The 15109-nt window shown below is 35.3% G+C and overlaps 1 protein-coding gene across 16 annotated transcripts in view; it reads left to right on the forward strand.

Moving 5' to 3' along the window:
• The window catches only part of Gycbeta100B (guanylate cyclase soluble subunit beta-1-like), a 649167-nt gene that overhangs the window by 42155 nt on the left and 591903 nt on the right, over positions 1 to 15109 (forward strand). For all 16 annotated transcript variants that reach the window (XM_073959955.1, XM_073959950.1, XM_073959949.1 and 13 more), the window contains one exon: positions 2831 to 2904. In XM_073959955.1, coding sequence (XP_073816056.1) covers positions 2831 to 2904 — 74 coding nt within the window. The remainder of the gene's footprint in view (positions 1 to 2830; positions 2905 to 15109) is intronic.

Below are 15109 nucleotides of genomic sequence, written 5' to 3' on the forward strand. Positions count from 1 at the left end.
TTTTTTTTATAATAAAATGGATTTAATGTTATTTTAGGCATTAATAGGCAAAATTTCATTCATTCTCACTATAGGAAATCATTTTTGAAAAAAAAAAATTCAAAAAGGCATAACCCTAAGGTACATAAGTTCATCTATTTATATGGGGACTGTACCTATGTTGACAATCTTAAGTGAATAAATTTTGTGACCATTGGGAACATTAAATTTTAGATTACAGATAGTTCGGTCAACAAATATAGCTAAACTCCTCAAACCACAAAAAATAGGGAGGACCAATATAAATATGGAGGCTATACCAAAACATGGACCTATGGTGACAATTTTTCGTATAGAAGTTTTCCAACCATCTGGTAGTTCGATCAAATAACGGGTAGTTCGATCAAACGAAAAAACCTAAAATCGAGGGTTCCATTACACCGTCCGACAACCAAAATTACACTTGAACCGAACTATATACGTTTGTAACTATAGGCAAAATGGAGTAAAATGGGATTTTTAATTTTTCGATTTCTCATCAGAGGACAGTCAAATTTCAAAGGTCAACATTTTTCAAAAAAATATTTTAAATACTTGTACTCGTCGTACGATGCTGATGTTAGCGTCATATTAAAGAGGAGAGTATAAGTTTTATATTACTTACTTACTTAGTTGGCCCATTACAGAACATTTGTTCCATAGACCGAACCAAGAAAAGATCTCCATTCCTCTCTGTTTTTCGCTTGACTTTTTGGAATACCCCGCCTTTTCATTTCTTCATCCACTTGTATGCTTCATTGAAGCTTAGGCCTGCCGATTCTGCGTGCACCGCCATGTGGCATGTATTCATACGCCTTTTTAGCGGGTTCATCATCGCCCATTCTCCTGATATGGCCTAGCCAACGCAATCGTTGCATCTCGATACGTTTAACTATATTCTTGTCTTTGTATAGCTTATATATCTCGTGGTTCATACGACGTCGATATTCACCGTCAACGCAAATCGGCCCGTAGATCTTTCGAAGAATTTTCCTCTCTAACACACCAAGCACTGCCTTATCTGCTTGCACAAGTACCCATGATTCGGAGCCATACATTAGCACGGGTAGTATCAGCGTTTTGTATAGTGTTATTTTTGTTTGACGAGATGTGGCTTTGTTTTTAAATTGCTTACTTAGACCATAGTAGCATATGTTGGCCAATACAATTCTTCTTCTTATTTCACAACTGATGTTGTTTGTTGTGTTTATGGCAGTGCCGAGGTAGACGAAGTCTTTAACTACCTCAAAATTGTAGGTACCAACTTCGACAGTTGGTCCGAGCTCTATGGACGCTTTGCGCGTCGACACCGTCAATTCGGTCTTTTCGCCGTTTACCGCCAGACCCACATTCGCAGATTCTGCTTCGACCTTCCTAAAGGTATCAGTTACTTCCTTTACTGATCGTCCCATGATGTCTATGTCATCAGCATAGGCAAGTAACATGTGGCTATTGGTGTAAATTGTGCCATTTCTTTTGACATTTGCATCTCGTATTACCTTTTCCAGCAAAATGTTGAATAGGTCACACGAAAGGCTGTCTCCTTGTCTGAAACCTCTTTTGGTACAAAATTCTTCGAAGAGGTTCTTTCCAATTTTAACTGAGGACCTAGTATCAGTTAAAGTCATCTTATAAAGCCGGATGAGCTTTGCGGGGATACCAAATTCAGATATTGCGTGGAATACCTTTGATCGGAGGGGACTGTCGAATGCTGCTTTATAATCGACAAAAAGGTGAAATGTGTCGATCTGCATCTCTTGGGTGTTCTCTAGGATTTGCCGCAGGGTAAATATCTGGTCAATGGTGGACTTGCCAGGTCCAAAGCCAGATTGGTATGGTCCAATTATTTCGTTGACCATTGGCTTTAGTCGTTCGCACAATATCCCTGACACTATCTTATAGGCAATAGGGAGAAGACTTCAAAAATATGTATGTTGATGTCATTCATGTAATGCAACACTTCCCAAAGTTTCGATATTCTAGCCTTCTTAGTTATTTTTTAATAAATATTTAGATGAATTATATATATATATATATATATATATATATATATATATATATATATATATGATATGAGGATAAAATTAGTGAAAACAAACGGTTACGTCATTTTGGTTATGTCGTGTGCCTCTATACCTTAATTTCAGATAAATATCGACTTACAGTGACTTCAACAAAATTTCCAAAATTCTGAAAAATAACAGCATTAAAAGCTTTTTGTGCGGAAGCTTTTTTATCGAATCACTTTATTATTAAGATTTTATGTAATCTTAGGTAAAAACTCATCAAAATATCATACATGGATACGAGATTAATTCTTTGATGATTGATTCTTCACGCTATGTACAATACCCTTACACCGTCCCATTGCTTTATACCTAATTTCCTATAGCATCCAAAACCAAATGTTTCCTAAATAGATTAATCTTTATAAACACTTTTTTTAGAAAATTGATTTGTTTTGTCTTTGATTTTGAGAGAATGAACAAAATGAACAAATTAATTAATCCATTCTTTCATGTTGTTATTAATGTTTACGCTTACACCAACACCGACAAAGTGTTGGGAGACAATTTTTTGTTCGCTGTTCTTTTGTATGTCTGTCTGTGGGTCGGTCTCATCCCATAAAGCTTTTGTAGAGAGTTTTAATTACTAAACATTAACCATGACAAGTTGATCAACTGACACAGATAGACCATTAATCAACTCTCATCTATCTTAGATTCCTAGTAATGATTTTTCTTTTCTTATCTAATACATTTTCTCTTGTTTCATTTTCTTTATCTTCTTCTTGTTCTACTTCTCGTTTCAGTATGGATTTGTTAATTACGCTTTGGAGCTATTGGTGCTTAAACACTTTGGTGAAGAGATATGGGAGAAAATAAAGTAAGTTTTTGCTGTAGTTGTTTTTGTTATTTTAAATAAATGATGAATACAAATAAAATTTAATGATAAGAAGACCATAACAAAAAGTGTATGGGTAAACAGTGGAAACTTTAACTATGTTACAAACTTCGCTAAGAAAGCACACGTATCGAATAAGACCAATTATAAGAGAATAAATATAAGTGTTTACTTTAGTACAAAATTCTAAGGTGTATAGGTGTTTTTTAATAAATTCTAAAATAAAATTCGTTGTTAACTTGTGAGAGGGAGGTTTCACTTCTCTTTTTCTGTGTGCTGTAATTACAAAGTGTGAAAATTCTTCCTTCACTCACGTCCTTACATCTATGCTATTTGATGACATCTTTTCAAAGGAAAAATGGAAGAAGAAGTATAAAACAAAATCATGATTATAATTATTTATCAAAGAAGTGTAAAGAAAACGATCCAATTTCAGTAGAAAGATGACAATAATGTTCCTCTGAATTTTGTGCTATTTCCCTAAATTTAAAAACGTTTTTATGTCTTTCATTCAATACCTAGAAACATGTACATACATAAATACACAGAAAGGCATCTACTTTGCAATAAAGTGAAATAAAGTACTTTTAATTAAGTAAAAATCCCAAAGGTTTGTAAATTTATTCTATAGAAATAAACCTCAAACCAAGGGTCTGTGATGAAAAGACTGCACAGACCAAGGGTCCGTAAGTAACAAAAAGAAAAAACCGCACAGAAAAAGGGCCTGTGAATTTTTCTATACGCAAAACAACGAACAGATCAAGGGTCTGTGATTTTTTTCTATACGAAAAAATCGCACAGACCAGACCAAGGGTCTGTGCATTTTTTCTGTACGAAAAAACCGCCCAGACCAGACCAAGGGTCTGTGCATTTTTTCTATACGAAAAAACCGCCCAGACCAGACCCAGGGTCTGTGAATTTTTTCTATACGAAAAAAATGCCCAGACCAAGGGTCTGTGAATTTTTTCTATACGAAAAAATTGCCCAGAGACCAAGGGTCTGTGAATTTTTTCTATACGAAAAAATTGCCCAGAGCCCAAGGGTCTGTGAATAGCCCAGACCAGACCAAGGGTCTGTGAATTTTTTCTATACGCAAAAATTGCCCAGACCAGACCAAGGGTCTGTGAATTGTTTCTATACGAAAAAATTGTCCAGACCAGACCAAGGGTCTGTGAATTTTTTCTATACGAAAAAATTGCCCAGACCAGACCAAGGGTCTGTGAATTTTTTCTATACGAAAAAATTGCCCAGACCAGACCAAGGGTCTGTGAATTTTTTCTATACGAAAAAATTGCCCAGACCAGACCAAGGGTCTGTGAATTTTTTCTATACGAAAAAATTGCCCAGACCAGACCAAGGGTCTGTGAATTTTTTTCTATACGAAAAAATTGCCCAGACCAGACCAAGGGTCTGTGAATTTTTTCTATACGAAAAAATTGCCCAGACCAGACCAAGGGTCTGTGAATTTTTTCTATACGAAAAAATTGCCCAGACCAGACCAAGGGTCTGTGAATTTTTTCTATACGAAAAAATTGCCCAGACCAGACCAAGGGTCTGTGAATTTTTCTATACGAAAAAATTGCCCAGACCAGACCAAGGGTCTGTGAATTTTTTCTATACGAAAAAATTGCCCAGACCAGACCAAGGGTCTGTGAATTTTTTCTATACGAAAAAATTGCCCAGACCAGACCAAGGGTCTGTGAATTTTTTCTATACGAAAAAATTGCCCAGACCAGACCAAGGGTATGTGAATTTTTTCTATACGAAAAAATTGCCCAGACCAGACCAAGGGTCTGTGAATTTTTTCTATACGAAGAAATTGCCCAGACCAGACCAAGGGTCTGTGAATTTTTTCTATACGAAAAAATTGCCCAGACCAGACCAAGGGTCTGTGAATTTTCTCTATACGAAAAAATTGCCCAGACCAAGGGTCTTTGAATTTTCTCTATACGAAAAAATTGCCAGACCAGACCAAGGGTCTGTGAATTTTTTCTATACGAAAAAAATTGCCCAGACCTAGGGTCTGTGAATTTTTTCTATACGAAAAAAAATTGCACAGACCAAGGGTCTGTGAATTTTTTTCTATACGAAAAAATTGCCCAGACCAAGGGTCTGTGAATTTTTTCTATACGAAAAAATTGCCCAGACCAAGGGTCTGTGAATTTTTTCTATACGAAAAAATTGCCCAGACCAAGGGTCTGTGAGATTTTTTCTATACGAAAAAATTGCCCAGACCAGACCAAGGGTATGTGAATTTTTTCTATACGAAAAAATTGCCCAGACCAGACCAAGGGTCTGTGAATTTTTTCTATACGAAAAAAATTGCCCAGACCTAGGGTCTGTGAATTTTTTCTATACGAAAAAAAATTGCACAGACCAAGGGTCTGTGAATTTTTTTCTATACGAAAAAATTGCCCAGACCAAGGGTCTGTGAATTTTTTCTATACGAAAAAATTGCCCAGACCAAGGGTATGTGAATTTTTTCTATACGAAAAAATTGCCCAGACCAGACCAAGGGTCTGTGAATTTTTTCTATACGAAGAAATTGCCCAGACCAGACCAAGGGTCTGTGAATTTTCTCTATACGAAAAAATTGCCCAGACCAAGGGTCTTTGAATTTTCTCTATACGAAAAAATTGCCAGACCAGACCAAGGGTCTGTGAATTTTTTCTATACGAAAAAAATTGCCCAGACCTAGGGTCTGTGAATTTTTTCTATACGAAAAAAAATTGCACAGACCAAGGGTCTGTGAGATTTTTTCTATACGAAAAAATTGCCCAGACCAAGGGTCTGTGAGATTTTTTCTATACGAAAAAATTGCCCAGACCAAGGGTCTGTGAGATTTTTTCTATACGAAAAAATTGCCCAGACCAAGGGTCTGTGAGATTTTTTCTATACGAAAAAATTGCCCAGACCAAGGGTCTGTGAGATTTTTTCTATACGAAAAAATTGCCCAGACCAAGGGTCTGTGAGATTTTTTCTATACGAAAAAATTGCCCAGACCAAGGGTCTGTGAGATTTTTTCTATACGAAAAAATTGCCCAGACCAAGGGTCTGTGAGATTTTTTCTATACGAAAAAATTGCCCAGACCAAGGGTCTGTGAGATTTTTTCTATACGAAAAAATTGCCCAGACCAAGGGTCTGTGAGATTTTTTCTATACGAAAAAATTGCCCAGACCAAGGGTCTGTGAGATTTTTTCTATACGAAAAAATTGCCCAGACCAAGGGTCTGTGAGATTTTTTCTATACGAAAAAATTGCCCAGACCAAGGGTCTGTGAGATTTTTTCTATACGAAAAAATTGCCCAGACCAAGGGTCTGTGAGATTTTTTCTATACGAAAAAATTGCCCAGACCAAGGGTCTGTGAGATTTTTTCTATACGAAAAAATTGCCCAGACCAAGGGTCTGTGAGATTTTTTCTATACGAAAAAATTGCCCAGACCAAGGGTCTGTGAGATTTTTTCTATACGAAAAAATTGCCCAGACCAAGGGTCTGTGAGATTTTTTCTATACGAAAAAATTGCCCAGACCAAGGGTCTGTGAGATTTTTTCTATACGAAAAAATTGCCCAGACCAAGGGTCTGTGAGATTTTTTCTATACGAAAAAATTGCCCAGACCAAGGGTCTGTGAGATTTTTTCTATACGAAAAAATTGCCCAGACCAAGGGTCTGTGAGATTTTTTCTATACGAAAAAATTGCCCAGACCAAGGGTCTGTGAGATTTTTTCTATACGAAAAAATTGCCCAGACCAAGGGTCTGTGAGATTTTTTCTATACGAAAAAATTGCCCAGACCAAGGGTCTGTGAGATTTTTTCTATACGAAAAAATTGCCCAGACCAAGGGTCTGTGAGATTTTTTCTATACGAAAAAATTGCCCAGACCAAGGGTCTGTGAGATTTTTTCTATACGAAAAAATTGCCCAGACCAAGGGTCTGTGAGATTTTTTCTATACGAAAAAATTGCCCAGACCAAGGGTCTGTGAGATTTTTTCTATACGAAAAAATTGCCCAGACCAAGGGTCTGTGAGATTTTTTCTATACGAAAAAATTGCCCAGACCAAGGGTCTGTGAGATTTTTTCTATACGAAAAAATTGCCCAGACCAAGGGTCTGTGAGATTTTTTCTATACGAAAAAATTGCCCAGACCAAGGGTCTGTGAGATTTTTTCTATACGAAAAAATTGCCCAGACCAAGGGTCTGTGAGATTTTTTCTATACGAAAAAATTGCCCAGACCAAGGGTCTGTGAGATTTTTTCTATACGAAAAAATTGCCCAGACCAAGGGTCTGTGAATTTTTTCTATACGAAAAAATTGCCCAGACCAAGGGTCTGTGAATTTTTTCTATACGAAAAAATTGCCCAGACCAAGGGTCTGTGAATTTTTTCTATACGAAAAAATTGCCCAGACCAAGGGTCTGTGAATTTTTTCTATACGAAAAAATTGCCCAGACCAAGGGTCTGTGAATTTTTTTTATACGAAAAAATTGCCCAGACCAAGGGTCTGTGAATTTTTTCTATACGAAAAAATTGCCCAGACCAAGGGTCTGTGAATTATTTCTATACGAAAAATTGCCCAGACCAAGGGTCTGTGAATTTTTTCTATACGAAAAAATTGCCCAGACCAAGGGTCTGTGAGATTTTTTTCTATACGAAAAAATTGCCCAGACCAAGTGTCTGTGAGATTTTTTTCTATACGAAAAAATTGCCCAGACCAAGGGTGTGTGAGATTCTTTTCTATACGAAAAAATTTCCCAGACCAAGGGACTGTGAGAGTTTTTTCTATACGAAAAAATTGCCCAGACCAAGGGTGTGTGAGATTTTTTTCTATACGAAAAAATTGCCCAGACCAAGGGTCTGTGAAATTTTTTCTATACGAAAAAATTGCCCAGACCAAGGGTCTGTGGATTTTTTTCTATACGAAAAAATTGCCCAGACCAAGGGTCTGTGGATTTTTTTCTATATGAAAAAAATTGCCCAGACCAAGGGTCTGTGGATTTTTTTCTATACGAAAAAAATTGCCCAGACCAAGGTCTGTGGATTTTTTTCTATACGAAAAAAATTGCCCAGACCAAGGGTCTGTGGATTTTTTTCTATACGAAAAAAATTGCCCAGACCAAGGGTCTGTGGATTTTTTTCTATACGAAAAAAATTGCCCAGACCAAGGGTCTGTGAATTTTTTCTATACGAAAAAAAAATTGCCCAGACCAAGGGTCTGTGAATTTTTTCTGTATAAAAAATCTTCACTCAAACGACCAATGTAGCGCTCCTTTTTCTTTCGTATAACTCTGACTTGTTGTAGTGACAACAAACAAAACACCAAACATAGCCACATCAATAAAACAAGATAAAAGTATGTATGTATGTACATATGTACGTATTTATCTATTTTGTATAAGTACGTATTGTATTGTGTATTTTTGCGCCATTTGTGTACATTTCCTCGATGAAAGCACGTGCCAATTATTGACAAACGGAAACGGAAGAAAACAAACACACTTACACACGCCTATAAGCAATGTGTGTCTGAGTGTTGCTTTTATGCAAAAATCAATACCATGGTGTCTCGGCACTTTCCGGTTGTATTTTTTTTATTTTGTGTGAAGTATTTCATTTCAATGACTAATGAGCTTTGCAGTAATAAATATTATACTTTTGCTGTTATCTTTCCATTAAAGCTATAAATATTTTAGGTATTCACCACTTAACCGATTTGTTCATACAATAAATGTATTTGTTTGTTTTATTCAAAAACCTCTGAACGATTTTTCATGAAACGTTCACCGATTTGTTCACACAATGTATTTGTTTCTTTAACTAAAAAAAACCCTGAACGAATTTTCCTAAAATGTTCAAAGGATGTTCTTGAATCCTCTGAAGGTAACATGGGCTATAATAATTTAGAAAATTTTGCTATTGCTCTAAGTAATTCAAATCCTCAACTACTACAATATGCCTAACAATATTCATAATAATAATAATTGTTCCACAAACATCCCATACGGGACAAGGGAGACTTCTCTCATATCAATGAGTGCACGCCGATTCATATTTGGCTCAATGATATGGGACCTACTTTTTATTGCCGAGTCCGAACGGCGTGTCTTACGACACCACTTGTAGAGAAGTTTTTCATGGCTTAAATACTCAGGAAATGTCGCCAGCATTACTGAGGGGGAATTTTGCCACCGTTGAAAATTTCGATGTCGCTTGGCCTGGGATTTGAACCGCAGACCTTCTGAGTGCAAGGCGGACGTGCTAACCATTGCACCACGGTGGCCCCCTAACAATATTCACCAACTTTAAAATTACAACCCTTTGGGCCCTTCTGAACACTTTCTTTATATTTCCGCTTGGAAAATATTCATGAATTAATTATTTTTTAAGAACAAAACTTTTCACTCTACCATGGAATGAATTACAAAAACAACGCCTTCACACTACCAACTGTATAAATTAATATTAGGTGTTGAAATCAATTACCGTAAAATAAATAGACTTGCGGTTGTCTATAATTAACCGAGCATAACAATTATTTTTATATAAATTACACTGTTGCATGTTGAAATAATTTACAAGTCTCGCGCTATATGAAACCGTTAACCATAGCAATGGCATATTTAGCCAACTAATTGATTGTTTGGCTTTTGTTGGCGATTTAATGTTCGATAAATTTCAAACAATAGACCCAGAAAGAACAAGAAGCCCACCAAGCTACTGCACCCTCCACCCCTTCCACCTACCCCCTCCAAAAAGATACACGAAACATTTAATCAAGTTCAAATGATAATGGCTTCATTGCGTTTTGTTATGTCCAGTTATTTGCTGTAATTAAGACACAAGCAAAACGTGTACAACAATATAAAGCTCCCTCTGTAACCTAGATTCAATGTGAAATTTGAACTCACGCAACACACTCTCCCATTCATTGTGTTGCCATTAACCACCCATGGTTAGAATGAAAAGCCGGTATCAGCAAATATAGACACATTTACAATTCATCATTCAAACCAAAAAAAAACATTGGTCAAGAGGCAGAAGGAGAAGTGGTGATAATCAGAAGAATACACAACAAAAACTACAACCACAAATAATAGGAAGCATAATAACAGACAAGTTGTTCACTATTTGAAGTAATAAAATCCATTAACTAATGTGGTCAGCCATGAATCCTATTGGGAAACGTGTAAATGTGTGATATATGTTATATTATATTTTCACGCACACTCACAAATACATGAATAAATAAATAAATGGTTACTCACTGACAAAACTCCTGTCAATTGTTTTACCAAATATTCACAGTGTTTAGGGAGAAGTTTTGTGAACCTTAACCTTAAATGTGAAATTACAGGTATTTCGATAAAAAAATTAGGAAAATCATCATCAAATACGTAAAACGGGAGACACTGTTATTTCCACTCGAAACCTCAAATGTCTGCTAGTTCGGATAAAAAATGTAGACAAAATCCTCAAAATACCTAAAATCCGGAGGTACCGATTTATTGGGCCTTACCAAAAGATGGAGCTATATTGATAACTGTTATCCTCAAAGGCCAAATTGCAAGTAGGTGGGTTAAAAAAATATTCTCAAAACACCTAAAATCACGAGGTACTGTTATATGGAGGCTATATCAAAACATGGACCTTTGTTGACAAATGTCAATTTATAGGAAGTTCGGTCAAGAAATGTTGTTAATATCTTCAAACACCTAAAATCCTGTACTGTGGTACTGTTTTTGCGGTTTGAGACCCCACACACCGAGGATGGCTCTACAACTAGTTTGGAGACCAAATCATATGTTTGAATTGCACACTGTTGCTTCTATTTCCCAATTTCGAATATACATAATTATTTTTAATCCAGTTTTCCACTTCTTGTCTCCATCGGAACCAGGGACGTACGCAGGGGGGGGGGGGGGCACGGGGGGCCCGGGCCCCCCCCGAAATGGTTTGGTCGAACAAAATTTTTTAAGCTACTGTAAATAGTTATTATATTTTTTTCTCATAAAAATGTTTGTATATTTGAAGATTTCAAATTAAAACTTGTATTTTCTTAAGTTTCTGAACAGAAAATGTACATCATTAACAAGTTTTGTAAGATAATATTTTAACAATTTTTGTTTGTTAGCTGTTTTTGAGAGAAACTTCCAATAAAATCTGAATTACTTCTTTATGTCATATCATACCACTATCAAATGCTAATTCCTTAATGAATATACCCCATGTCTATTATTTATTAGAACTGTATAGAGCTCTCGAGGCTTAAAACTCATCCGGTTATAACAAAAATAACGAGTTCAGTATTGTGGGAATGGAAATATATAAAAAAATCTATTGAATAAAATGTATGAAGGGTCGGTCCTTAGTGGACTACATATTGAAAGCCAATTAGAAATTTGTTTTACTGCCATCGCCAAAATTTTGTTGTTCTGTTTTAGACAAATTTGCTGCTAAACAGTATGAAAAAATAATGAAGACAAATGAATTTTTGTGCGTCACTTGGTTTTTACTTATCATCACCGAAGTATAATTGTAACCTCAGACTTTAGATCACGAGATTATATACACTAGGATTGTATCGTATAGACCGTGTTTAGACATTCAAACTGGAAAGAAAATTTTTCTTCTCAATTTCTTTTAAAATTTCCTCGTTGTTTGTGTCAATTTTCTAATTTTTCTTATTCTTCTTCACACTCATTTTCTCATTGCGCCGTTCAAAAACAAAGCCAAGGCAAAATTGTAATGAAAAATAAAAATGGACGTGTGTGATAAACAATTAATTATTAAAGGAACCCTTGAATTGAATTTTAATTTTGATATTTCCACTTATTTCGAATTGTTTTTCTTAAAAAAATAGTTTTTCCTCCAAATGTTTTATTTTTAATTGTGTCCGCTGTTATTTGTTTCTCGACAGAGAAAATAAAATGAAAGAAAATGCAAAAACAAATCTGCAGCCAACTTCAGGTTGTATACAAAGAAAAACGAAACAAAACAGAATTTGCCAGTACAGAGGTGTGTGTACCCCCTCATATTCCTCTCTACTCCCTCGCCCATAAACTCAATTTTCTTTCCCATCAACTTTCCCTGTATAAACAGGGACATAGATTTCATCAAAATAATGATTTAAGACTTCACATATGTTTGGACGATATTCGTTTCAGCCAAGATGGAAGTACTTACCACCGTCCGTCCGTCTGTATCTCTGTTTGTCTGGCAGGTTGGAACTCATGATAACTCTCGGTCCTAGTTATGGATCTCGTAATGTTTTGTCCAAATTAAATTTAAGACATATCGGTAAATCCGCCATAAAAGTTCACTAAAATGGTCGAAGGGACTAACCGATTCGGTCTAAAATTGAACCTAAAATGGTTCGCAAGATTACTTCCAAAAGTACATCAAGAGAATATGTTTGGACAACATCTTCAGGTCTCTTATACAAGTCTAACATAACTGCAGTTTAAAGACTGTTCTATGATTCTTTGGACATTTTGTAGTGTTGTTTACAGCGATATCCTACTTTTTGTGGACAAGTTTATGCTTCCTGACAAAGCTCTAAATACTACGGTGGCCAACTAAAAAGCTTATGGGCGCGGTAACTATCGAGAGGAGTGTCTCTCAAATAATTATTAGTGAATAATTATGTGGGGTTCAATAAGTCCATCAATGTGTTTGTCATCGAGTCCAAAAACTTCTAATCGTACAATAAAGAAAACAAATTATAACGCTTCTTTTGTAACATAATATTAAAAGTAAAAATAATCCTGGTATCAGAATCTATCTCTTTCGGTAAATAAAACTGTGCAACATTTTTAAGGTAATATTGTGCAAATAATTTGAAGTGAGGATTTTTTGAAAGTACAGACCCAAAGTACAAAAGCCCTAGTTCCGTTTTGTTGAGTCAGATACAGCTTGGATTTTATGGCCCCATCTAAACATTGTCAAATATCGACTTTTTAAACAACTATATCTCTGAAACAAATGCAAATCTTCTTCTGACCTTTGCAGCAAATTTGTAGATAAGGGCCAAAATAAAATATTTGGAGAAATAAAAAAAATAAATTTTATAATATATCTAAAAATTCCATAATTTGTATCCTTTCGCACCATATCTCCAAAACTGTTAAATTTTTCTTAATGTTTTCATTTGGAAACATATCAACGACAACGAAAGCCGATATTCTTAAAAATTAGGCTAAGATAATCGAAATAGTGAAAATATTGCTATAGCAAAGAAAACGGCAATTCTTTGTGGTTGTAAAATTCTGCGATAAACCATAACGTGGACCTGTATGATTAAAAACTTCAATATACTTCAATAAATTTTACATGGCGACATTACGGAACGTGGCCCGTCTATTGTCTATTTTCAATTCTAAATATCCTACTCTGTAAATATTTAAAATTGTATCCTTAGTCCCGATTTACATTAAACGATTTTTCTTGCGGCAATTTTTCTCGTTCTCTTTTAAACTTGCATCTTGCGTTTATACAGGCAGTTCTGTTTCTGCAAGTTTTGTTGTCAAAACAATGAAAATAATGTCAAAAACGAAAAATATAAAAGGAATTGCCTGAAAATTGCCGGTACGAGCAATTTTTTCCACTTTCATACCCCTTACGTGTCTCTTCTACAAACTGAGACTTGCCACACGTAAACTCGCCTAATGTAAATTGGGACTAAATATTATGAGTTCTTTCTATTGAATTTATATACATTGTACCATTATTTCATATAAAATATAGAATAGAATATAGAATAAAATATGTGCCAAAATTTCCAGTCCATCGGACAAAAATTTACCGAGATGTGAGCTTTCGAAGGGAAACATTTATTGTGTTTTGTATGCAGCATAGAAACTAAAAACGTCTTTTCCTCGAAGTGGCACTTTATATGTTTTTGTGGGACTATTGTACACATAAATCATGTGCTTAACCGAGAGAGTCTTTAAAAAAACTGCTGACGGATTCAAAAAAATATCAATTTTGTATAGTGTTTTGTTTTTGTTAAAATCGAAATTTTGATTTTAACTGTTCAAAATTTTTAAAAATTGATTTTTTTAATTCCTTTTCGATAATGGACAAGATTATTAGGTTCGTAATGATCCCACAAAAATATATGCTGATCGGTTTATTCTTTTTCAAACTACAGTGGGTACCGCAAACTGCTTTAGTAAAAACAGTGCTTTATAAAGGGGCATTTGAATGTAAGATTTTTCAAAAAAAAAAAAAAAAAAGAAGGTATCTTAAGGTTTAATAGATTTTTTATAAAAAAATGCATGAAAATGGCTTTTCTCATGCTTATAAGTGGCCATAACCCCTTAAAATAGCTTTACGTAACGCTACAAAACATTTGAATTTTTCATGATTTTTGGTCAAGTTGTGCCCCCCCCCCCCGAAATGAAATCCTGCGTACGTCCCTGATCGGAACCTTCATCTTCCCGTTCTGTGTGTACTCCATGCTGACGGCTTAAGTCCATGGCATTGCCTAGCCAACGTAATCGTTGTAACTCTGAGGGACAGACCTATATCTCTTGATCCCTGCTCTAAATACCCGTACATGGAATGTATGGGGGTAACAGTCAGGTGTGGAACTGACGATAAATAACACTGTGTGTAATTTTTTGTGTCATGAAAAATTAACAATATTCTGACACCGCAGCGTAATGGAAGACGAAAAATAAGAACACACGTGTCTCGGCGTTTTTCCCTGTTACTTCGAATTTCGCGATTATGGGCCCCCAAAAACCTGAGGCCTTGATATCAAAAAATACCATTTTGTCAGGCTCATATCTTCTAAACCGCTAACAATTTTGGTTTACTCGTGGAGGCAAAGTTGTAGCTCTCATCTTAAAGAATAATAATTGTGAAGACATAAAATCCATTCAAAATATTAGATTTTTATACTTTTTTCTCCGATTCTGGTCCATAGATACCGAACCGTTCAAAATTCAAGAATACAAGCAACTACAAAAATGTACCTAATATCTCAGTTAACAACTTCCTAGAACGTATGAACATTCTAGGAACGGTCCTTCATGTTCAAAATTCACTAACAATTATATTATGGTTAATGCTCAGGTCTGGAAATAACAAACTGTTCAACACTCTAGAAAATTTGAAAGGTTTGTTATTTACGGACCTGACCAGGAAAGAATGAGTAAAACTAATGGAATTTTGAGCTTAAAGGGCC

The sequence above is a fragment of the Musca autumnalis genome, unplaced genomic scaffold, assembly GCF_047663935.1.
Source record: "Musca autumnalis isolate F117 unplaced genomic scaffold, ASM4766393v1 scaffold_1, whole genome shotgun sequence".
Classification (NCBI taxonomy): domain Eukaryota; kingdom Metazoa; phylum Arthropoda; class Insecta; order Diptera; family Muscidae; genus Musca; species Musca autumnalis.